The 24338-nt window shown below is 42.1% G+C and overlaps 1 protein-coding gene across 3 annotated transcripts in view; it reads left to right on the forward strand.

The window, feature by feature from the left end:
• The window catches only part of LOC115057336 (guanine nucleotide exchange factor VAV3-like), a 39939-nt gene extending 16168 nt beyond the window's left edge, over window positions 1-23771 (forward strand). Inside the window, exons 14-27 of one of the 3 annotated variants that reach the window (XM_029524389.1) lie at window positions 71-203; window positions 3030-3139; window positions 4701-4802; window positions 5292-5380; window positions 6100-6162; window positions 7335-7349; window positions 8701-8831; window positions 11747-11812; window positions 12060-12094; window positions 12250-12366; window positions 16231-16318; window positions 16782-16911; window positions 21364-21512; window positions 22122-23769. In XM_029524389.1, coding sequence (XP_029380249.1) covers window positions 71-203; window positions 3030-3139; window positions 4701-4802; window positions 5292-5380; window positions 6100-6162; window positions 7335-7349; window positions 8701-8831; window positions 11747-11812; window positions 12060-12094; window positions 12250-12366; window positions 16231-16318; window positions 16782-16911; window positions 21364-21512; window positions 22122-22163 — 1270 coding nt within the window. In that variant the 3' untranslated portion in view covers window positions 22164-23769. Of the gene's footprint in view, window positions 1-70; window positions 204-3029; window positions 3140-4700; window positions 4803-5291; window positions 5388-6099; window positions 6163-6518; window positions 6542-7324; window positions 7350-8700; window positions 8832-11746; window positions 11813-12059; window positions 12095-12249; window positions 12367-16230; window positions 16319-16781; window positions 16912-21363; window positions 21513-22121 lie in introns of all 3 variants that reach the window. The other 2 variants (XM_029524388.1, XM_029524390.1) reach the window with 2 other exon arrangements.
• Window positions 23772-24338: the final 567 nt, after the last annotated feature.

Consider the following 24338-nt stretch of genomic DNA (forward strand, 5'->3'; position numbering starts at 1 on the left):
CAATCATTTATTCATAATAAGCGAACGATAATATAATCTGGCTATAGCATTCTGTTGTCTTAATTTACAGACACATCTTTTTATTTGACCTGGCCGTCATCGTTTGCAAGAGACGAGGAGACAACTATGATTTGAAGGACATACTTGACCTCAACTACTTCAAGATCACCAACAACCCCACCTCTGACAGAGAGGGGAAAAAGGTCAGCTGGAAAAAACAGATGTGTTCAAACAAACATGTGTATTTTGACAGTTTGCGTTAGTTAAATATTTATGTTGCGTTTTGGTATGTTAACTCATGTTAACCATTTTGATAATGATCAACTTTCTGTTCTAGTCGATGTTGTTTCTCTTTTCTGGAGAATTCTGATTTTGAAAGCCACAGGACGTTTTTTTTCCCCTACGCAGTTTATTCAGCTCACCATTTTTTTTTTTGCCTTGTGGGGAGGTTTGCAGGCCATATTGTAATGAGGGGGACTTGTTGATGTCTTGTTGATGTATGCTCACAGATGGTGTCTTCTCACCCCGGTGCTGATTGCTAACGTGAAAACGTGAAGCTGACAGCTTGACAAAATGGGGCTGGTTGTGTAGTTTTTATCAAAGGGACTTCATTATCATCCCCATTTACTTCATTGTTCAGTTGTGATTTATGTGTGTGATTGCCACTGCAGAAACTCATATTGTATATGCACAGTCATGGTCTGGATTTATTTTGTCTACCTTTGTTTACCGTTATTCACGTTCGTATCTGCTAGAATTTCTAGATTAAGAACATCGTACCAAATGTGCTGACAAACTGTGTCATTTGGCTGAAAACGTTCAGATCTGTCATTACCACTTATTTTTTTTAATCCCTTCCACCTTCCAACATGAAGCTCTATCGATCATATGCTGCAAAAAAAGACATAGACGCATATGAAGAATTCATTTGTAGTGAGAAAGAGAGAGAAAAGAACACAGAAAAGGACAAATATTCACAGTTACCCCCCCACTTCCACCCCCGCCACCCCCCACACACACTGCAGGACAGAGATGCTAATATCAGGTGATGAATGTGTGCCGTCCTCCAAGGCTGCTTATAGCAATATATCATTTTCTGCTAAATGAAACTTCAGAGTGTGTATGCGGTGCCACTGAGCACCCACACGGTCATCAATGATTTAACACTTCAGCAGAGCTCTAAAACACTCAGGACTCTACAGGGCTGGCCAATCACTGAGTGGTAAACCCTACCACTTTTCCTGTTATTAGATATGACACAACAAGCTGGAAAGGATTAGGGTGGCAAAAGCCGAGAGGTTTGGGAATTGATTGAAAAATGCTTTTAAATACGTCCATGGGCAAGGCATTTAACCTCGAAGTGCTGCAGTGGAGCTAGTGGCTGAAACCTGCGGCAATACATTATCCAGAAAGATGCCTATAAGAGATCTGGCCGTTATTGTTGAGGTGTCTGGCAGGATTTTTACCTCGGACGTTTTGGTACTGTTCCTAGAAATGGGAAGTTTCTTTGGTTAAGATGAAGCAGATTAGTATGCTCTGCCTCATCTTAACCTATCTTGGGTAGAAATCTGGTCAAACACCCACTGCTGCATCTCTCCCTCTCGCTCTCAGTCTAAGTTGACTAAATCCAGCAGCCAACACACTGTAGCAACAGTCATTTCACCGCGACACAGAAACTGAAACCAGCGATAACATTAACATCTGTACAGCTGACATTTGTCTGATGAAATCCTGTTTCCCTTTCTTATCCGGTCTGTGCTGATAAGACACAACAAAAGTCTGACAATAGATTGGACAGCTATAAATAGAGGGGACAAATTTAGAGGTATTATCCCAAAAAAAAAAAAAAAAAAAAAACCTTTTAAACTGTGAAATACTACATACGACTGGATCGGTAGTGCCAGTAGTTATTGGTTATTGACTAGCACTGCTAAATATCACCACGTAAGAGGAGAGGTTTCACCTTTTGTCAGAGACGCTTCATCTTACTGTGTAAAGTTAAGTGAAAAAGATCAATATGACTTTTGTGTCCATACGCTAAAGCTGCATGCCAGCAGCAGGTTGGTTTGGTACAATGGCTGCAGACAGTGGGGAGCAGTCCAAAGCTAATGAAATCAGCTCAGCAGCTTATTAAATATCACATATTTTTCGTTAAATCTGTTGAAGAACAAAAGTGTAAAGTTCTGGACTGTGTGTTTTGCCACGTGGAGCCTTTCTGACACTGACACCGTTATCCCTCATCCCGGGTATTAAAAGCAGCTGCTGTTTATAGCTTTGAATGCGCCTTCCAGACATCAGATCAATCTTTTCAAATGAATCTCTGCAAGAAAGTGAATAACTATGTAAGGAATATTCTCCTTAACATTAGGCATGTCATGGGGAGCAGAGCAGTATTTTCCAATGCAGCGGACAGATTAAACCTTGTGGGGATCCATATTTCTTTTTTTCCAAGGCTGTACCAACAACTTTCGGATTGTAAATTTCTGGCTTTGACCTTGAGTTGAAAACAGCAATATTAGCCTGCCAGACTAGTCACCTTTATGTATAAAACCTTTTGATTAACCTGTAATTACACCTCGGCTTCTCTGGGACATTTTTTCCTCTGCAGTTTTTGCAGCCCTGCCACAAATAGCATTTATCTCATCAGGCATCCTCCAGTATTTGAAACTGCGCATCTATTTATGTAACTGGCAGATTCAGAGGATCGTGCACTGTTTACGCTTAAACCTACAAATACACCGTAACCCGTCGTGGGTTTTTGCAAATATATGACAGAAATGAAAACAAAAAACATGCAAACTGGAAAAAAAGACGTAACACCTTTAACTCAGCTTGCTGTGTAACATTGCTAACAACTGACTGTATATCCGTGCCGCCTGCTGCTGAAAGTGTACATTCTGCGAGATAAATATTAGGGTATAAATTTAGCCATGGTGTGTATAAATATGCAGATGCTCCTGCACTTGCATGGAAAGAAAAAAAAAGCAACAACTCCTTTTTGATTGTTGTCTTCTTCCTGACCTCCACAGTGGTGCTACGGGTTCTACGTGACTCACCAGCAGGGATACACCGGCTTTGAACTCTTCTTTAAGACCAGAGAGCTAAAGAAGAAGTGGCTGGATCAGTTCGAAATGGCCATGTGAGGACACACACACACACACACACACCAGGCAGGTTGCGGTCAACACACAAGACTCAATGTGCATCATAGGAAAAGCACAGCGTGAACTTGTGTGTTGTGTGGTGTTTATTTGTTCATTTGTTAGCATGCATGTTATTCCAAGGCCAAGAGAGGTGTTGACTCTTTCATGCGTCCTGTTTGATCAGGTCTTAGCTGCAATCACGCACACACAACTGACAACAGACAATCACACACTCATGCACATGCAAACCCACGTATTAAACAAACTGTTCCAAAAAGCTGCAAAATCTACAAAGAAGTCCTGACAGTTCTTCAAATCAGTTCTTTATGGAAGTGTATATTTCTTTTGTATTATTTTGCAACAGTGGGAGGTTTTGTGTATCCTGCCTGAATCCTTTGCCATGTTGATTTGAGCGAGAGCAGTGTTGTTTTGACATTATATCTGATTGACTGAACAGATGCTTTTGTGTTTGAGTTGGATATGTATGAAAACAATATCCCTCCTTTGTGTGCTTGTCTGTGAGGGCTCTCCTGAATGCATTTTCACATTTAATAGGCTGCTGAATTATCCTTTTATCCATACATTGAAGCAAAGCAATGCCGTGTGTGTACATAACACAGTGTGCACTTTAAGTCTTATTTTAGTGTGTGCGGTCCTGAATGAGCTTTTCACCACCAGCTCAAAACCTCACACGTACTTTCCAAAATTTAAAGAAGAAATAACCACTTTCACACCAGTCTTGAAGAGGCTCTTTTTCCACAGAGATGGGGGGTATGTCTGAAAACAGCTTTGTGCCACTGAGCATTGACGCCAAAAGGGGCCCATTCAGAAAGTGAAAATTGTACCTGTAAAGAGGATGTGGCTTCCTGATGAAGGACTCACTTAAGAGAGCGCTCATCTTAAGTGGCTTCTGGATGGTGCGCTCAATACAAAAAAAAAAAAAGCAAATTTTTGTGTCAGTCATGTTTGTGCGTGTTTAGAAAGGTTGTTCATTTACATACATAGTGGTTAGCGCTGTTGCCCCAGAAGAAGAAGGCCTTGGTTCTGGTTCCCGGCCTGGGGCCATTCTGTGCAGGGTTTGATATGTTCTCCCCGTGCCTGCATTGGTTTCCCTCCCACCATCCCGAGACGTCATGTTTCATTTAATTGCTGACTCTAAACTGTCCGTCGGTCTGAGCGGTTGTTGGTCAGTCTTGTTGTCTGTCTCTGTGATGGACTGCAGACCTGTCTTGGTTGGCCCCACTCTTACCCAGTGTGAACTGAGATTGGCTCCAGGACCCCCCTACAACCCGGAAATGGAAAAGAGGCAGAAGATGAATGAATGAATGTTTCCTCTCTCATTTTTGAGCACATGCAGCTCTAAATTAAACAGCCACCATGAGGTTTAAAAATTTGCCTTTGAGTAAATGGCCCCAAACTATTGGGCAGATTTCCATTACTGCATTTAGCTCAAAGCACCACTGTGCCTGATTACAGGCTCACAGAACCATTAAGGTGGCTCCAGACTCCCAGTCTTGGTTTGCATTTCACAATTTATTTTCTTACTGCGTGTCTCAGATCAAATATTCGGCCAGAAAAAGCCAGCCACAACTCCCACCAGTTCAAGATGCACACTTTTGAGCGGATCACTTCCTGCAGCTTCTGTCACCTCTTGCTCAGGTAAGATGTCAGTTTTATGAAGAATCCTTTCTCTTTACAGTCATTTTGGAAAAACATTTTGGATAACTCTCTCTGGGGGCAAATCATTGTGTGTTATTACCCTGGTGGTGTTTTCCTGTTCTGAAAAAAGGGACACTTTGAAGGCATGAAGAGGCACCTTGACATTTTAGTCCTCAGTCACTTTTCCTCTGCCACTTTTCTTTTCTTTTTTTTTTTTCCTAAAGTCTAGTCCTTAACTGAAAGTAGTGTCTCAGCAACGGGCTTTAATTGAAATAGATAGTTGGTATTCTGTAGCGTGGACAGTCAGAGCATCTTAGTTTTCAGCAGACAGTATCAGCCCTTACGGGTTTAGAAAGCTAAAGGACATTTCCTGTGTCATTTTTCTTTTTCTTCATAGTGTGAAAGAAGCCTCAAAGTCCAAAATGTCAAGGTATTTCCCTTAAGGATGCTATTATACGTGAAATATATCCAGTGTTTTACTGTCCTTAGGGGCATCTTTAACCAGGGCTACCTCTGCGTAAAATGTGGGCTGGGGGCTCATAAGGAGTGTCTGGGCCGCCTGGGAGTGTGTGGGAGAACAGGTGAGCAAACTTCCACTTCCCCTATTTTTTTCTTTTTTTAAGATTTTACTTGTTGCAAATTAACTTGAAAAATTCCTGCGTCTTTATGATACTCTGTCTGCACTCTCGTGTCCCCAAGTCCACATATTTTTGGTGACCTTTACTGCAGAACCTTGATCAGGGCAACATTTCCACTTAGCCACACGAAAGAGCAAAATCTAAAATGCAGATTGTCATGAAGTTTACTGAGCACATCCGTGCTCCCTGGATGAGTGCGCCTTTACATTTTCAGCATTTCAAGAAGAAAGAACTTGAATGACAGGGGAAATTAGAAATGAACAAAAATACTGCACATACAACAAGGTGCCATATTTTCTAAAAAGGTGGCTACTGGGAATTTCACTCAGTGACCCACAAATTCTATTAAAATAAAAGACAACTTTTTTTCTTTAACAGGCTGGTTAGTGGAAGTGGAACGTTGGAGGTTGTTATATCTTATCTGAAGTAAATGTTGGATTGTATATGGAGTGATGGACTGAAATGCTGCAGCCTTAATATCAGAACCAGAGTCTCCTTCACTCTTCCACACCCTCATCAGCAGCTTGGATCAGCACTGCCCCGACACGCAGGTCACTTGAATCAGTAGAGGGGACAAAAGGGCGCTCTAAGTCATTAGCTGCCAATATAGGAGCAGTGGCCGACGGGGCTTTAGCGTCTTCGAATTCAGACTGACACTCCGACTTCCAACAAAAAGGGAACCCTGGAGCTGGTGAAGTCTGTGAGGGGGGGGGGCAGGCAAAGTGTTCCTTTTGTAACACCTTCAAACTGGGACTTTAATATGCAGCAGCTGTTGATAATATACTGTGTTAGAGATATTTAGCAGTACAACTGCAGCATCTTACTCTCAAGTCAAACTGCATCTCTTTGTCACCTGTCTGGCGCTGGAGTTCAGGTACATTACCCTCCCTGCATGCACAGACAGGTAAAGGCAGCTTTGGCCTTTGACAAGTCGTCTTAGCCGAAGCACTGTGGTCTTTATGCATTCTGCAGCGTGATGAGGGCCAGCCGAGGTTGACAGTTGAGGTTGTATGTCAGAAAGCCACCACACACTCATATTGTATTCCTCTGTCTGTGTCTGTCTCTCACCTGACTGCAGATTCTGCCAAGCTGCGACCCAAGGTGAGACCTGGACTTTTACTTCTCTTTGTCTTAGACAGCCCAGCCAACATAATTAGTGAAGCACAACATGCCAGACAAGATTACAGGATATGCACTGCTGTCGCCACATAAATAATATAGACTGTGCAATCACAATCCATTCATACATACACAGGTTTTAAAGGCAATTCTATTTCTGTATTTATTACATTTGGATGCATTAAAAACATTTAAATTAAATAAATAATCAGTGTACAAACACGTGGAATATGCCCATATGCTGCAGCATCCACAGTTTATGTTTTTTGATCAGCTCTATTTAATTATAAAACTTATAAGTCCATCCCACAGAGCGAGAGAGGAGGCTCTAATTGGTTAATCTCCTATCAGCAAATAACAGCCGGCCTCCTCACAGAGTTTGGTCTTCTTATGATTAAACTATAAAATATAAATAACCGCTTTAAGCGTCAACATATTCAACGCTCCACATGAGTCACCTGTCAGCTGTTATTATAAATTATCAGGGATTTTACTTTTAATAGTCCAGGTGCACAGAATTAGTCACTCCATTTTTCCCAGAACTTTCACAGTTAACACTTTTTTTTTTTTTTTTCAATTTTACAATATTTAAACCACTGATGATAGTTTTAACAGTGACTTATCTGTCAGGTCATGCTGCTCCAACACAGGTATTCAGAACAACCTTTATATCTATCGGTCCCTTCATTCCACCATGTCTTCCTTCTTCCCTCTTCTTTTCTTCTCCCCTTTCTTATTTTTCATACATTTTCTCTCCATTCACAGGAAAACACAGCACCGTTGGACCCAGGTCAGTGTGCCTTGACCACTTCCACACTTTTGTGAACCTGCTGAGGCCTTTATGTCGTACCTGCTAAGCTACTTTTATCTTGGTTCTGTGGCAAAACAGAAACACAGACAGGATGAAAAGACGGTTATTCAGAGGCCAAAGTGAGACCTGCAGAAGATAGACATTGCTTTAAAGCTACCCTTCAGATGTTAACACCCCTCCCAAGTCTCTGATCAAATATTACTCAACTCTTTTTGCCACAAAACCAGAGGAAGAGATGTTCCAAATTCACACTAAGGTACAATGCACAAAGTGCGCAACAGCAGTTTCCTTTTGACAAATATATTTGAGTAAGAATAACCAATAAATAACAGATTGAGAAAAGTATCCTTAACCAAAGCACAGAAAGCCTTTTTCTCACCGCATGCTGTGATTCCTAAAGCCTAGATGGCATTGAGATGAATTGCAGTAGGTGGAATCATTATGAGGACCACGGCAGGAGAAATACTGGCAGAAAAGCACTTCCAGGAGTCTATATGCCTCGGCCTCAGCCGCCGAGTGGTGCCTTTGTGATAAATCAATTTCCATAAGGGGTTTTATGAGAAAGACAGCCATGCTTATTGTTCTTATTAAAAACACGAATGTGAGATATTCCATTCATCTGAGGTCACTGTAATAGTTTCCCTTGGGCTGATTTTCAATAGAGCCATGGCTTGAAGGGAGATGTGTCTAAGGGGGCTAGATGTGTGAGTCAGGGGAGAGTAAGTGGCTGTGTCTTTTAAGTTGGCAGGAGTGTTTAGTCTTGGCTGTTGCTGGATGCTTGTGGCTGTATTTGTCTTCCATGCTCGGGAAAGATGGGACGTGCACTGTGAAGGAATCGGAGGCATGAATTTTGCCTTCTATAGTAAATTGCTGCTTTCTCTAGGATGATGCCATTTTGGTGGTTTAAGCCTCAATCATAAGAGCCACCACATGGAAGTGCATGCTAAAAATAGTGATTTTTTTGCTTTCTGTGCATATGATTAATCCAAAAAAATAACAACGCGTTTTTCCTCACTTGCTTTTATTACTATTTCTATTATTTGAGATTTCTGTTGTAGAGATTTGGAGAGAGTAGAGAATTTTGTTTCTGATACTCAAAGGTATGAAAATTATGTTTAAAGGCGCTATATTTAATTTCTTAGCCAAAATAAACATTAACAGCTGTTCATTTGGGTGTCTGAAGGAAATATTTAGTGTTCAGTGCCAATTTATTTATTTTGCCCAGAACTAATGATGAAATGCTGAGAAGGTATAAGGTGCTACTGCTGTAATCTCCTGATACACGTTTAAAAGTCAGAGTGTAAATATGTTTGTATTCCCTGCCTGCCAGGTTTACCCCGGATGGTTGTGATCAGAGACTACAGTGGCACCCCCCATCCCCAGTGTGGGCCCCCACTAAGCATTCACGTGGGGGATGTCATTGAACTGATGTTTGCCGACCTACACAGCTCCTGGTGGCAGGTGCGTGTCACTCAGCTCATCCTCGTTTTATCTCAGCATCTGCGGCTCTGTGAAAAACTAACATGTTATGGTTCACCGGGTTGGCTCCGTGCACGCAATGTCTTTGCAGTGTCATGGGTTTGAATCCAAGGTGCATGTCACCTCTCGTCTCCAATAGTGGGTTTGCCACTGTGTGATGAAAGGACGGGCGGGGGAATTGATGGGGATGACATCATTAATTTCCCACCTTTCAGCCATTATTGTTTGTAAATCACAAATCGTGTTGTAGGTGTTTGTCTCATTCTGTCATGACCGCCATAAATGTGACATAATGATGAGATCAGCTGCAATCAGCTGAAGGTCTGTATGAACTCCGATGAACCTCTGTTACTTTACAAATGGGCCATTTGTCTTTTTTTCACTCATCTGATTGAATCACGGCCTCCATCTGATGATATAACCAATTAGTGCCTGCAGTTGATTAATTGGTTGCCTCAGTGAGACAATAAAACAGCACACCCTTCAGCCAGCGGAAGATGTTTTAATGGTGGCGCACGACCTCGTGTACAGGCACATTTAGCAACCGCCTCACGAGGTCAGCCAAATGGTCGAGAGCGTTTGACCTTATCTATTTTTGAAAGGATGGCGTTATATCTGGGGGTCTTTCGGCAGCCTCCCTCGCCGCATTAAAGCCTCGTCCTCCTTCTGCCGCTGCTCCAATCAGACTGCCGTCTTTCCCAACAGCACAGTGGGGAGTCGGCGCTTAGCCCAATTTCCTGTGCTCCACGTTTCTCTCTGTTCTGACAGAGCAAGCACAAGGTGGCGGGTGAGGACATGAATGGCAGGAGACTTCTTGAAGGCTGGTGGAAGGGCGAGGAGAATTTCATGCCACAGACCCGATGGCACTGCGGTGATTGCTGCCATGGTTACCGTGCATGGTAACGGTTTCATCAAAGGATTTAAATGACAATATCCATTTGTGTGTGTTCTTGTCCCGTGCATAATGATCCCGCTGTCGGAAAGCTGAAGCCGTCCTGTGTGGGCTTTGACCACTGGCTGTGCTGCGGAGCAATATTCTGCTGAGCAGACTAACATACTGTTAATATTATGTTTTCTGTCTCTGTAGTTATTGGAGCAGAGAGCAGTAACTACAGAAGCAGTGAAGCAGAGACAGGGGACCAGTTTTTTCCCCTCATGATTGGCTGTAGCTACATCCTCATCAAGCTGTGTGGAATAACAAACTGAATACTAATATACTGGGTGATGTAAAATAGATAACAGGTGATACATAGGAAAAATTAATTGGCAAAATATCGATAGTTTTATTTGATGGCTGAGTGTAAAAAGTCGAGTGTGTTTACTGCCTTATTTATTTGCTTTCATATGTAGCTTTTAGTTACACAGAAATAACAGCAAATTAATTTATTGTGTTGCCAAACAAAAAGTCAGATAAAAATCATTTAGCTATGAAAGCAAGTGCAGTTACACAACACAACACATGTACAACGATATTTGACAGCAGTGCTTAACCTTAACCCTTACAGATGAATACGGATGTGTGTTTGCAATTATTTTCACGGGATCAATCATGAATGAAGCATTGTTTATTTAATCGGACACAATTAAATTGGGATCAAATGTTATCAATAACAGTTGGTATTAATTCGCTGCATAATGCCAGATGTAGAAATAAACAGAGGAAAAGATAAAGACTGCCACAACGCAGTAAAATGCAAGTTTCAAAACGAGGCTTTGCAAGTGTTTTCAACAATTTTGTGAATTCTTGAGCTCACACACAATGCGTTTTGGTGAGAAACGGTGAATCCCAACAAATCTGTGTTTGTTTACAATGAAAGCTCCACAGGGTAGCCTTTATCTTCAGTGTCCCCGGTGGCGCCAGAGGATGGAATTACAGAACATTGAGAATTCATATCCCCTGTTACCCAGAAGGCAATTATCCCCCATCCCACTGGCAGAACAATACAATCAATCACTGTAATTTCATTTGATCCTTTGACTACTGCCTGTTTATGCCAACAGAGTAATAAGTTTAATCTTTATCATACGCTTATTGAAGGCATAACAAATAGAGAGGGGCTCTCAAAAAACCTTTGATGAAATGTTATTACACAGAATGAATCATACAGATGGGTAAAGATTCGCTTTCCAATCTAGTTACTGCCAAGGCTTGCACGGTCCCAAAAAGCATTTCTTACTTTAATAAAGAGGAGTGAGGGGGGAGCATAAACAGGGCAGGAAGCTGAATGAAGAGCTCCACATACCCTCAACACTCACTGTCATCTCAGATTGACTCAATGAACTTCAAATTGACCTCGAGCTCAGAGCTGGATACTTAAATTATTTTGACCTTAATGTTGATATATATGTTTATGACCGTCCACAGAATAAAGAACACGAGGGAGATTAAAGGTTAGAAAGTAAACGGAGCTATGTTGGAGCAAGTGTTTATAAAAATGAAGTCATTCATTTTTATCAAATTAGTTTATTTAGCCGGTGGGAAAAAAAAGGTCTGTCTAAACTATGTTTATTGAAAGAATTAATGATTTTCATATGAAGCTGGTGTTTGCTTGAGGCGAGTTAGCTGAAATGCAATTGGAAGGATTAAGCGTAAACCAAAGAGCGCTTGCTGTTTGGATATTCAAAGACCAGAATAAGATCCATTATTTAGTGTTAAACGAGGCTCTTGTTTTGATGCAGCACAAATCTAACTGCCGGCAGAGTTTGAACCATAATTAACTTGGGCTGCAAATTAGATGCACTGCTTGTTGTGTGCTAATTGCTGAGGATTTATTGAAGCGAGTGTGGGAGGGGAAGAGGAAAGGAACAGAGAGAGCGAGAGAGGGAGGGAGAAAGAGAGAGATGTGTAGTTGCTCCCAGACAAATATAACGCGATTAACAGCCAGTTGCCATTGCAGGGCAAAATCCTGGCGACAAGCAAGATTGGCTTCTTTCCAAGTGACGCTGTGAGGCCTTGCCCATGTGTAAGTGTGCATATTTTTTTTTGTAATCAATAACACAGTTTGATTACAATGCATTCAGTGGATAATTGCAAGTAGCCATGTCTTAGCAAAGGAATGCAGTGCTTTTCAACTGCAGTTTTTCTGCAGTAGAAGACAGTTTTTAGCCATTAGATGTGGCTTGAATATCACATTATCACAGATGCACTCCCCCACCCCCCATATCGACTGCATTAAAGCACAAAATAACCACAATTCTTTTCTATGGCAGGTTCCAAAACCTGTCGATTACTCTGCCCAGCCCTGGTAAGCCATGAAAATGAACGAACAATAATAAATTGCTAACAATAACCACAAGTCATTTTTACTCTATTTTATTGATAGTGCTGACTGTTCTCATCTTCGTGTTTAGAAATGATTGATTGCAGTCTAACTGCAGTAGTTGTTCATGGGTGGTACAGGTTTGCAGGGCCCATGGAGAGATACCAGGCTGAGGTGGAGCTGCTGGACCGAGGAAACAGCACCTATCTGGTTCGGCACAGGAGTAAAGAAAGCACTGAGTATGCAATCAGCATAAAGTAAGTGGCGCGAGAGCTTGTTTTCAATTTATTTCCACTCTGGATCTCCCACAATTTGTACTCCCCACAGTTCACCAAGAGTAGCGGGATAAACACAACACATGCAGTCGCCAGCAGTCTTACGAACAAAAAACAGAAGCGAGAGATGAGTGGCAAGAATCATTCGGGCAAACAATGTAGCCACATGCAACCAACAGCTCACGACAACAGTGGTGCAGAATCTGAAAACAAAAGAGCTCATCAGATGTTGCAGTGGATGGGTTAGCACAGCGAGATCAATCAATCACTTGCATTTATACCCCTGGGGCAATTGGGTATATGCAGGATACACAAATAAAAGCAGAAAAATACATAAACGCAACACCAAGACCAAAGATATTAAGAGTAAACACAAGACAACATATAAAATAAGTTACTAGAAACAGGACGCGATGAGTTCCAGTCTTGACAGCCAACAAAAAGAAGCAACGATATAATCGTAACAGACTGAGGAAGAATTGATCAGTTTTTCTCGGCCTGAGAAATCACAGTTGATGCTGGTTATGCAGATGGCGAGGGGCAGATTTTACTTTTCAAAGGGTTGGTTCAACCAAATTTGAAAACATAATTGCTGGTGGTGTGATGCCATGTGAGCAGTTTTCCAGTTTTCAAGACATTATTGCATCCACAACAGTTCTTTGAGTCTCTAACAGCTGCTGCACTGATGAGCAGGAAACATGCTATTCCCAGTCCTGCTGGCTTTAACGTGCCGTAATGCTGGCTGCTGAGGTGGGAGGATCCTATTAAAGAAAATTCCTATTATGCCAGTGATGTTATATAAAGTAACTGCACAAATACAGGATGTGCAATTTCCTTCTATTACTTTGGATAAACAGCACGCAGAGACCTGCTATTTAAAGTGTTGGTGAAGAGGAAAAGTACAACATGTTGAAAAGGTATTGCGGTTATCGTGTTAAAAATTTTTTCCTATTAAAGTTAACCACAGACGTTTTGCTTTGCTTGACTTTTTCCACATAATTTATGTGCGATGAACAAAAGCGGCTTGAAAATTGCAAAGAAGTCGAAGGAAAGATCAACCAGTGCGTTTCAGCTGAAAGCCTTCAGCGGGGTATTGAGGTAAAATACAAACACGGACTCTTAACTGCTACAAGGCATGAGCCAAATGAGTTGCGGGTGTGTAGATAGAAAGTGAGAGGAGGGAAGAGGGAGGGCTGTGCAGACAATCAAAGAGGAGGAAGCACAATGAAACGTGGATGGCTAATTTAAATTTCTGACATGGAGTAGGAGGCACAAGGACGCTATCTTCAAACCTCATAAGTTAACACTCACTCACTCATCTGCTCACACTTGGTGAGGACCGGTCACCAGTCCATCACAGGGCCAACACACAGAGACAGACAACTTAAACATGCATCTCTCTGAACGGTGGCAAACCCACGCAGAACGGGGCGAGCGTGCAAACAGAAAGGCCCCAGGCCGGGAACCGAACCCACAACCTTCCTGCTGTGGGGCAACAGCGCTAACCGCTATGCAGGAATGCTGTCCTGCATTCAAACACTCCTGTAAGAATAATTTTAAGAAACTTTTTTTTTTTTATTAATATTTTTTTTAGCATCCAAACAGCTAAACTTCACATCCCACCCCTGTTCTTCTGTTGTTTTACAGCTGTGTGAAACTAATGGTCACAGATTCTCAGTTATTTTTCATCCTGCATGATTCTCAGACTTTGCTGTGAATAGTTTTGAAGCACAGAAAAACAAATTCTTTTAAAAACTGTGGCCGGCAATGTCTTTGGATGATCCAGATCAACAGGGACACTATATTCCTAAAGATGTTGCTGTTTACTTTCTTTTTTGTAATTGCTTTTGTGCTCTGAGCATCAAAAGTGAACTTTTCTCGACATCACAATTGATTACAAGTAGAAATTATAAATTCTCTTTCGCGAGGGAAGAGAAAATCGAAACTTTCAGCATGGCTAGACATTAAAGGCACGTGTTGGTCTAAACATACCCAGATACTGTTGCCGTTCATTTTAATTTCCTCTGATGGCTGACTCAGTCCATACCTCTCAACTGAATACAATGGGGGGGTTGGAAGTGGGCGATCGGGGCGATCTGTTTCACCATCCATCTATTGTTTTAGTCCTCCGCTCAGACATATGTTCAAAGAGCGGCTGATAGCTTTCATCATACTATTTGCCTCTCTTCGGCTATCAATCTGAGAAATGGATTTCAAAGGAGGCCAGACACGCGCTTGAACCATAAGATAAAACATTCATTCCTTTAGGCTCCAATAAATGTATGCTTTATCTGTGAGACGAATGCCTCGGTAGCCCCCTTTTGAAATACGACAATGTCCATTTAGCTCGAGAATATCTTTCAGGCGACATCAAAGCATGTTTGGTCTTTAAAAAAAGGAAAAGAAAGGACCATCGAGTCCTTTTGACCTCATGACAGCTCCAAGAGATTATAATGATTAAAGGTGCACTCTGAAATAGTATTTGGACGTGATGACTATTTAGCTAGTGACACACCATTCCAGCCCATTTGGTTTGTTGGACTCTCGCCGTCCCCTCATTCAAAGCTTTGATGTAAAGGGCCAGTTTCTGAACACTCCAATCCTAATTGCCTGTCTCACTGCTTAAGATCATTATCGGGATGGCCGTTCGAGATAATGGAGCTTTATACAGAGAGCTCCCGCTAATCAAGTCGAGCTGTCTAATGTCAAACGCTACAAGTGGTCGGTTTAAGTGTGTACACCGAATGATGTTTATGTGTGTGTGTGTTTGTGCTGCACACTTGGGAGCCTATAGGAAGAAAGAAAGACTGAGCATTAACTAAACACGGCTCATCTGCCTCCATGAATTACGCACCATATAACTCAACAAAAATCAATAATGTATTGCTCCTCATAGATTCATAATGTATCAGTGAATTTGCAACATGAACATATTTTTCTCATTGGTTCTATTCAGTGTTGACAGATTTATAATGCGGATCTCCAGCGTAACACATGCACAATGCGGTGCCGTGCTCTCAGTTGGTTTGACAGCACATCTCTGTCCTGTATGTGTATCCAACAGTGCAGATGTATATATATATTTTGAAGGTTGGCCTGCACTACTTTCCAAAGAAGTACTTAGCCTGATCTATGATTCCGTCATGTCATGTAATTTTTATTCATGTAATAATTTTATCAGCCCTGTAGCGTTTTCATCTGCAGATTGCTTTGAAGTCACATTTTTATATGCTGGTTTAAGTGAACACACAGAATCACATCTAGTTACAGAGAGGTCATTGTTTTATCCACCCAGTGTTACATAAATAACGCACGTGTCTCTGTATAATTAAATTAATAATAGGTCAGAATTAAACTGATTTAAAGGTTGATTATGGATTGTTACTATAGATAACATGTTATAAATGCAAACTTTACAAAGGAGAGTAGTGCTTTAAAAAAATAAGGAAAAGAAATATTCACATTTGATAACAAATCTTTTCTCTAACGTGCTTCTGGTCAAATGTAGAACTGCTCACTACTCAAAACTCTACTCATGAGTATGTTTTGATTTCAAGGATTTTAATATCAGGCAATGAACAATATATAGTGCCAATGGATCTAAAGAACGGGTTAATACCAGGGAAACCTTAAATGCTTTTATTAATACCGTAGGTAGGTGAATTGGATCTGAATTACACAGCAGGGGAAAACCCACGGTGCACTCGCTCAGCGCAGTTGCCTGGTTCAGCATGCTAACTGACAGCCAGCACACACAGACCTTCGTGACAGTTCGCCATGGAGACTCAAGTGATGTGGAGCCATGTATAGTTGATTAGCAGCACATGTCTTATTCATCCTCCACAGGTTCAACGATAAAATCAAGCACATTAAGATTCTGACCAAGGATGGCTGCTTTTACATCGCTGAGAGCCGGCTCTTCAAGACCGTGCTGGTAACTGAATGGATTTCTGCTGTTGCATTAATGAAAATAATCATCTTGACATTAGGCTACTTTTACAGCATTCTCTTGAGATAAACCTTAGCATGCAAGTGAATTTTCATCTTTGTATGACGATGAAAGCATTTCCACAGGTGGTTGATTTTTACATTTGCGTATACACCCACAAAGCCACGCTGTTGGGGGATGTTTTATTACAACAGCTATGATAAGCCTCTTTCCAGAGCTTACTGTTACTTGAAATGGGCAGCTGCAAAGATAGGCTTGTGGTTAGTTGTCGTGCGTAACAATGCTGTGTACTGAGTGCTAGTGTATTTTTCATGACCGAAAAACTGCTTCCTTTCAGGCCTTCTTTGCTTTCATTTCTATGCATTTGTACACAACAAAACCACATAGATTTACCCTTTCTAACTAATGTTAAGGCTATATTTTGCACCACTGTGCATGTTTTACACAGGACTTAGTGGAGTACTACAAGCAACACTCTTTGAAGGAGGGTTTCAGCAGCCTCGACACCACTCTGCAGGTCCCCTACAGGGAAATTTCCAATGGAAACATGCCCAGAGCCATTACCGAGACAGCCAGTGGTGAGACTACACAAACACTCAGGTTCCCTGCCTGAGAGTTGCCTGACAAATGAAATGCTACCAGCTCAGACCGGGTCTTGATTGGTTATAGTTGAAAGCAGTTCTGAATATGTTAGAAGGGAGGTGTGGATCAGGTTCAGATCAAACTGGGTCTGCAGTTTTTCCCTGCTTTTAAAGCCCCCGTGTTTTAGCAATAGAGACTATATTTCCCAGATCCCCACGGAGAAGCAAGAAAATAAAACTAAGGCCAGGCACAGCTTGCTGGAATCAGTATCTCCCTTGCAATATTTTGTTGCAATTGGCCAGCTAATGCGCTGTGCCCTCACCTCCAAGGACTAGACAAAAAAAGTCGCCGCTTACATTACAAAATCTTGCTGACAGAGCATTTGGCCGGTTATTAGACGCTCAAGTGAAAACTGTGTCTTAATACCTGAGGCCGTTCTATCTTTGACGCGTGAGGCATGCTTGAAATATTTAGCAGAGCATAATGAACTAACTTGATTCCCTGTGGAATAGCACAGGGTGAGAGACAGCAGCAGTTCTCCCAGGGAGACATTCCTCTTCAGTTCTGCCTCGTTGATCCTCTTTTGTCATTTTACATAATAAAGTTAAGTACAACATTCATCTAGTATAATGTATCATGTCAGTCAGATTTATACACGACTTAAGCAAATTTTGACTGTGTATGGATATAAAATCTTTGCCATTGTGTCTGTATATATATCTTGGCGAGGCCAGTTAAAAAAAATTATCACATTGAATATAGTCTGTCTGTGTTTTATGGTGATTTTCCATATTCAGATTGCATAGTAATGTCAGGTGTAATTGAGCTAGAGAGGCAGAGTATGAGGTAAGAGCGATAAAGAGACAAAATTGAAAGGGAGAGAGACAGCGAGCGAAAGAAATGGAAAGCAGCCTCGGCATCTCACCAGGCTTGGCAGAGAGGTCCCAGCTAGGGCCCAGCGCCCCAGGCAAGCACCAGGAGCCAGCTACTCCAAAACGTCACACTCCACACGCTGCTCAGCTCTGAGATGGCTTCACAATTTTCCTGACAGGACATGACATTTCACTTGGGCTGGCAGCGAAGAAAACTGTGTGACAGCCGCCCGCTGACACACACCTGGGGGATACCGCTGGTCCAACTGAGGGACTGTGGCTCCACAAAACTGGGAAAAGTTTGCAAATATGATCTGATGCAAAAGAGCAGGAAGCAGCTGGGGGTAAACCGACTTAACTTAAAGAGAGCTGTCTGTGTAAACAACCGCAGACGCTGCGACGGCAGGCGAGGTAAGCAGAGGAATGCTGGAACAAAGTCAAAGTTAGCCTTTTGTGTCTGTTCGGATGTAAAATTCTGCTACATCCTTGTCCTCCTGCCTCCTTTGGCAGTGTCGGTCTCACAGCGCATCAGACTTCAAAGCTCTGCAAGAGGTGTTTTTGTGCATCACTACCATTCACCGTGCTGCCTTCTGTGTGAAAGCCTTGACAGACCCACCATTGCCTCAGTGCATTCTGGGATAGATTATTATTGCCTTAAGTCGTCCACCCCCATAGACAGACTTAGTGTGGGCACCGCATTCACTTTCTGGTAAACAGCCTCAGTGGAAAGACAGATGTCATAGAAAAACAAAAAAACACACACAAAATGGTTTGAATCTCAAAACAGACACCTCTAGCAAAGAAAACAGAATGCAAGACTGAGCAAACAATCACAAGACGCAGAACTACTGAAAAGCCACCAAAACTCTGGAGTCATTTGTTTGGAAAAAACCCCAGCCAGTGTCTTTAATTAATTCTGACTGAGAAGTTTTTGTCTGTGCAGTGGTGTGAACGTTGGAGCTGGGAAATCATTTAAAATGCCATTAACTAAATAGCAAGCCTTTCAAGATCTTAAAATATTTGTCAGAAGACTTTATGCGCTATTTGACTTCAGTTTAATGATACTAAACGTCTGGAATTGAACATCGATGCTCGTCGGCGATGTCCAATGTTTGTGTGTGTTTTTTTTTTTTTTGTATGTGTGCACAATAGTCCACACCGAACACCCATTGACCTGCATTTACTCATATTTTTAGGGTCAGAAGAAGAAAGCATGGAGCAATAATGTTGTCCTGACAGGAGGTAGTTTTCTCAGTGTGAGGGTCTGCTGGCTCAGACAGGGTTTCATATAGGAACAGATGTCGCTGAATCCTGACTGATGCCTCGTTATGGCGCCGTGCTGTGCCCAGATGTATGCTTACCCCCACGCTGCTGCTTTGGCTCCCCTGGTCAAAGCTCAAAGGGTTGTTATTGCAAATTAAAATGCAGTATGATCTGGGGAAGGTTGTGGAAGTTCCACTCACTGGCCATAAATATTTGGACAGCTATTTTATTTTATTTTTTTAGCTTCTCTCCTGAGTTGTTATTATACTAGTGTAGCAGTTTCCACTGTTCTTACAAGATCTTGGAATCTGGATACAGGGGTTTTCTTCCATTCAGCCACGAGAGGACCAGGGAGGACCGCAATGGATGTTACGTGATAAGATCTGCCGTTCCAGTTCATCTCAAAGGTGTTAAATGGGGTCTACGTCAGGCACTGGTAATGGCATCAGGGAACACTATTAGACCAGACTGGGGAGATCAGAGATTTTCAATATGAAAGCACTGATTTCTTGGCCTATGGGATTTTGTAATTTACCCCTGGTGCACTGTGGTGGAGTGGCTGACCAAAAGTACCCTGACACAACTCTCCATCTACCCCTAAAAGTATGTTATCATCTACTCGAGTAGTGGATCTTTCCTTGGTCAGTGTGATGTAAAATGGATACATGAACAAAGTGAAATTATAAGTTATGAGACACATCCTTGCCTTTTTGCTTCTTCTTTGACTTTGACAACTTTTCCTCTCCCTCTCTCTGTCTCCTTTACCCTCTCTCACACTCCCTTTCTGTCAGACTTAAGTTAACTTTGCTTATGTTCTCTCTTTGCTCCCACTACGGCCTGAAACCCTCATCACTCGCTTTGTTTCTCTGTAGTTCCTCCTGGCAGCTGCAGCTTTGTTCTTCCCTCTTCTTCGCCTTTCTGGTCAGGTACAGGTACAGCTTTTTACTCCTTTTCTGTGTTTTCACGTTTCCAAAGACAAATGGTTTGTTTTTTTTCCCCCTCTCAATGTTAAATAATGTCATATAATGTAACTGCAGCGTAATGTTGCACGGGCCATACAAAATTTTACAAATTGAAAGTGGAAATACACTTGTACAGTTGAAGAACTGCAAAAATCATGGCGCATGTTTAAAAATCCATTCATAAGTTGTGAATACAAGGCCCACAAGAACACAAACCAAAATGAGGAATAATGAGAAAATACTTCTCAGTATTGGGAGTTTTTTTTTTTTTTTTTTAAACATTTCTTTGTTTTTCTCTTGTTTTCCTCATTTCAACGACAGACTGCAGCGTAATAGTGCACCACTTTGATTGTGCCTTTCTCTGTATGTACTTGTGCGCTTCTGCATATGCATAGCTGTGTGTGTGGGTGTATGTGTTTGCATGACGCAGTGGATGAAATGGTTTCTTCCAGCACATCTTCCTAGTTGTGTCAACTGAATTTTCCACAGGAGGTAAACAAACCTGTGCATACATATGTAATATGCACCCTGACTTGCATGTGTAGGGATAACCTTTAAGCCGATGCAGTCTGTGAGAAAATTAACTTTTAATAAGATCAACACATGACCATGTTAGCCCATGACCTCCCATCTCTGGTTTTTTGCGTGGCATTGCCAAGATGGTCCGGCATATATAGCTGTCTGGTTTATCCTGCTTTTACACTATTTACTCAGACCTGTGAGTCAAGGCTCTTCACTGCCTTTACAAGATAGCAGTGTAATTTTACTATGGATAATTCCTTTGAGAAATCTACCTTAATTCGTTGCAAAAATGGTAAAATGACCAAAAAATGTTTCCAAAAGAGAAATCATGACAATAATAATAACAAAAAAACCACTTTATATTAAAGATAGAGTTCAGTTGAGCTGCGCTGATCTGGGTTGAGCTCCGACTATCCTTGGAGTCTCAAAAAGCTTTTGGGTAAATTCATATGTTTACCACCAAACATCCTTGCTCTTACAGCGATGTTTGGTGGCAAACATAAGTGTTAAGAAGAGAACTTTCAGAAAACCAGAGATTTCTGAAGTCAGAGAAAGTGTTTTAAAAAGTATGAAGAGTTCTCGAGCACTGAATGGCAAGGCGTCGCAGGCCCGACTGCGTCTGTAAGCAATGCTTTGCGATTATAATCAGATTAAACTGTTGTAATGAAGGCGATTATGTGATTTTGAAAGTGTGTTTTTTTTTTCTTGATGAATTAACAAAAAGCTCTGACAACATAAATCACTCTATATCTTTTGAGAGTAGTTTGGGAATGTTTGTGTGATTTGGTGTAAATTGCATCCCCGGTAACGAACACGCTCTTTGTCTCAGTGTTTTCTCCCAGGGTGGTGGGCATCGCAGTGGCACGCTATGACTTTAGCTCCAGAGACACACGGGAGCTCTCACTGCTGCAGGGAGACATTATCAAGATCTACACTAAGATATCCAGTGGGTGGTGGAAGGGAGAGGTCGACGGCCGGGTAGGTCTGCTGTCGGATGGCACGCATTCCTCTACACGTGTCATCTGTGCACTCATCTTTTCTGGACCGTACCGTATATCTACCGTACGCTTCAGTACCCAGCAGCACAAACGGCACTAATGCGACTCCAGCTCGTTTGACAGTCTCCTCTTCTTAAGCATTGAATAAAATTGCACTGTTGCATAACATACTAAATTTGGATAATCAATCAGTTTATTGAAACTTCAGCTTTACGATAACTAAAAGTCCTTCAGTAGGTTTTTCCATCCATCCAGGGCGGTTTGGAGCCAATCCAGACTGTCAGTCAGGCTGACATGTTAACACAAAGAGCCATTCGCTCCTATCCAATTGTCTGGTATTTTCTCGATGCACCTGGGCAGTGTAGGGGCAAGAAGAACTATCAGACAAAATTGAGGCTGTTTGGTGGAGGGATCATGTCATTGGTGGGGTGAGGTTGTGTAAATTTCATTTCTTTGATGAAACTTGTCACTGATAATGTGTGTGCAGGCTGGACCAATTAAAATGTTGAACGTTGAACTTAAGAGAGAGATTTCACAGTTAGGGTTCAGTCCTTCTGTCTCAGTTGTGTTTTGTTTTGCTGCTTCTCAGGTGGGCTGGTTTCCCTCTACCTATGTCGAAGAGGAGGACTAACTGACTGTGTTTTCAGCGTCCGTTAAAAGCTGCCCACCTCCGTTGAGCCACTCTCTGCGCCCTGCAAGTCAGATCTCTTTGATAAGACTGAGAGACTCGGCGCCCTCACAAAGCCTCCTGCCCTCTGACAGACTCTCACACAGAGCAGTGTCAAAGCACAGAGTCTGAGAGCGCCGTGCTGTTTCTCGCCTCTCTGTGGTCCCGTCTGGGCCCCCGCAGTCCACTGGGAAGTGCATGAGCTGTGCCCATATAACCCCCCCTTCCCTTCTGCCTACCCACTCACCTTGTCTTATTATTGATAACTCCATTGGCTGGTGTTAGGCTTGCCATTGCTGTCATCATGTTTCAATACCAGGAAGGCTCAGTCACCCAGCTGGAACAGTGATCCTGCTGACGTGGCATCGCTCAGGTATCCCGACACGTTGAAATGCAGCAGCTGAGGAGCTTTGACTGCTGGAGCCCTGTAGCTGACTTGGCTGGTCAGACTTTTGTGTCCAACTTCCTGACATTCAGTTTCATTCATTCATTCAACTACCACCACTTATCCGTTTCTGGATATCTGGGGGCAGCGGACACAATCCCAGCCCACATTGGGCGAGGGCAGAGCACACAGAGACAGACAGAGACCGACAACCACCTGGACTCACACTCAGACCTACGGACAATTTAGAGTCACCGGTTAACCCAAACATGATGTCTTTGGACGGTGGGAGGAAACCCATGCAGACACGGGGAGAACATGCAAACTCAGCACAGAAAGGCCCCAGGCTGGGAACTGAACCTGCGACAGCGCTAACCACTATGCGACTCTGCTGCCCGACATTAAGTTTATGATGTTTAAATTAAATCTGTAGTATATTTGCATTGATTGGTCTTTCACTTGTGATGTGTTTGCTCTCTTAATGACCACTAGTCTTTGGCGGTGGAAATGACAGGAAATCATGACTGAAGAAATGTTTTCCTGCTGCTTTACCCTTCAATTGTTCAATTGTTCCAACCAAATTAAAAGCAGCAGTTTCTCATCAGCTTCACGTAATATGTGCAAAAAGTGCAGGTATGCAGATTTTGTCACCTTTGAGCGTAATCCGTTTCGTCGTTTCCAGTCTTTAGCTAAGATAAGCCCACCGTCTTCTGGCGTCTTCTGTAACCTCAGATAGAGCAGTCAGACGTGTTGTATCGATCTTGACGTGTGAAGACATCAAAGAGGGGGAAAAAAATGCACAAAAGAATTTACAAAGCCAAATAAATTTTAAAAGTGTAAGTGTGGGGTAGAATGTGCAATTGGAAGTAAACGTCTATACTTCACTGTGAGCTCCATCGTCTTTTCATCATTCACTGTGGAAACCAGAGAGCCCTTTTACATTCTGCGGGTTTTGTGTTTACCTCAACTCTTTTCGGTTTCAGAATGAATGATTCAAGGGTGATGTAACAGCTGTTCACTGTAGTGCAAGGTGGCACAAGGGCGTCAAATGATGCTGTTGTTCTTCAAAACGACACCCCACTAACCGTGCGTGCAACATCAATATCGAATAAAAGCATAGTCTTTGAATTGTACTTTTGAAATTTGATTGGCTATTTTTCCCTTTTTCAGACAAATGCTCCATTGCAGAAACAAAGCCTTGGCACTTGCATCACCTATCACACCTGTGTCTGACACCGTCGTGGAGGTTCAGCACAAAACCGGCTGTGCTCAAATAATGGCTAAACAAACAGAACAAAAGAGAGAAAGGGGAGACAGTTGAACGCCATTGTGGAAGGGGAATTTATAAGAGAGTGAAGTTCTTTGTTTTCTTTCTAAGGGTATGTCGCTGAACCAGAAAACAATCCCACTTTCACCAATATTTTCAACATGCAAGCGCCTATTTGCAAAATAAGATAATTCCCCTCAAGTGAGTTTTGACACATTTGACTAATTAAAACAGAAACCATACCTGCGACCCGTGCTCGAGCATGCGAGAGCCCTTTAGGACTTTCACATTTATCTCCAGTTTGCAGGCGGCTGTGGCTTGTGAAACGCGATGGTGCCTTGTTCATGCAACAAGCCCCTTGTCCTCTGCCTCATTGATCCTCTAATCCAAACCAATAAGAAATTGGGTAGAGAAAGAAAACAAATCTTATTGGATGTCACATTTGTGTGGTGGTGTTTTTGTTTTTTTTGGTTTTTTTTACATGCAT

The sequence above is a fragment of the Echeneis naucrates genome, chromosome 17, assembly GCF_900963305.1.
Source record: "Echeneis naucrates chromosome 17, fEcheNa1.1, whole genome shotgun sequence".
Taxonomy (NCBI): Eukaryota; Metazoa; Chordata; class Actinopteri; order Carangiformes; family Echeneidae; genus Echeneis; species Echeneis naucrates.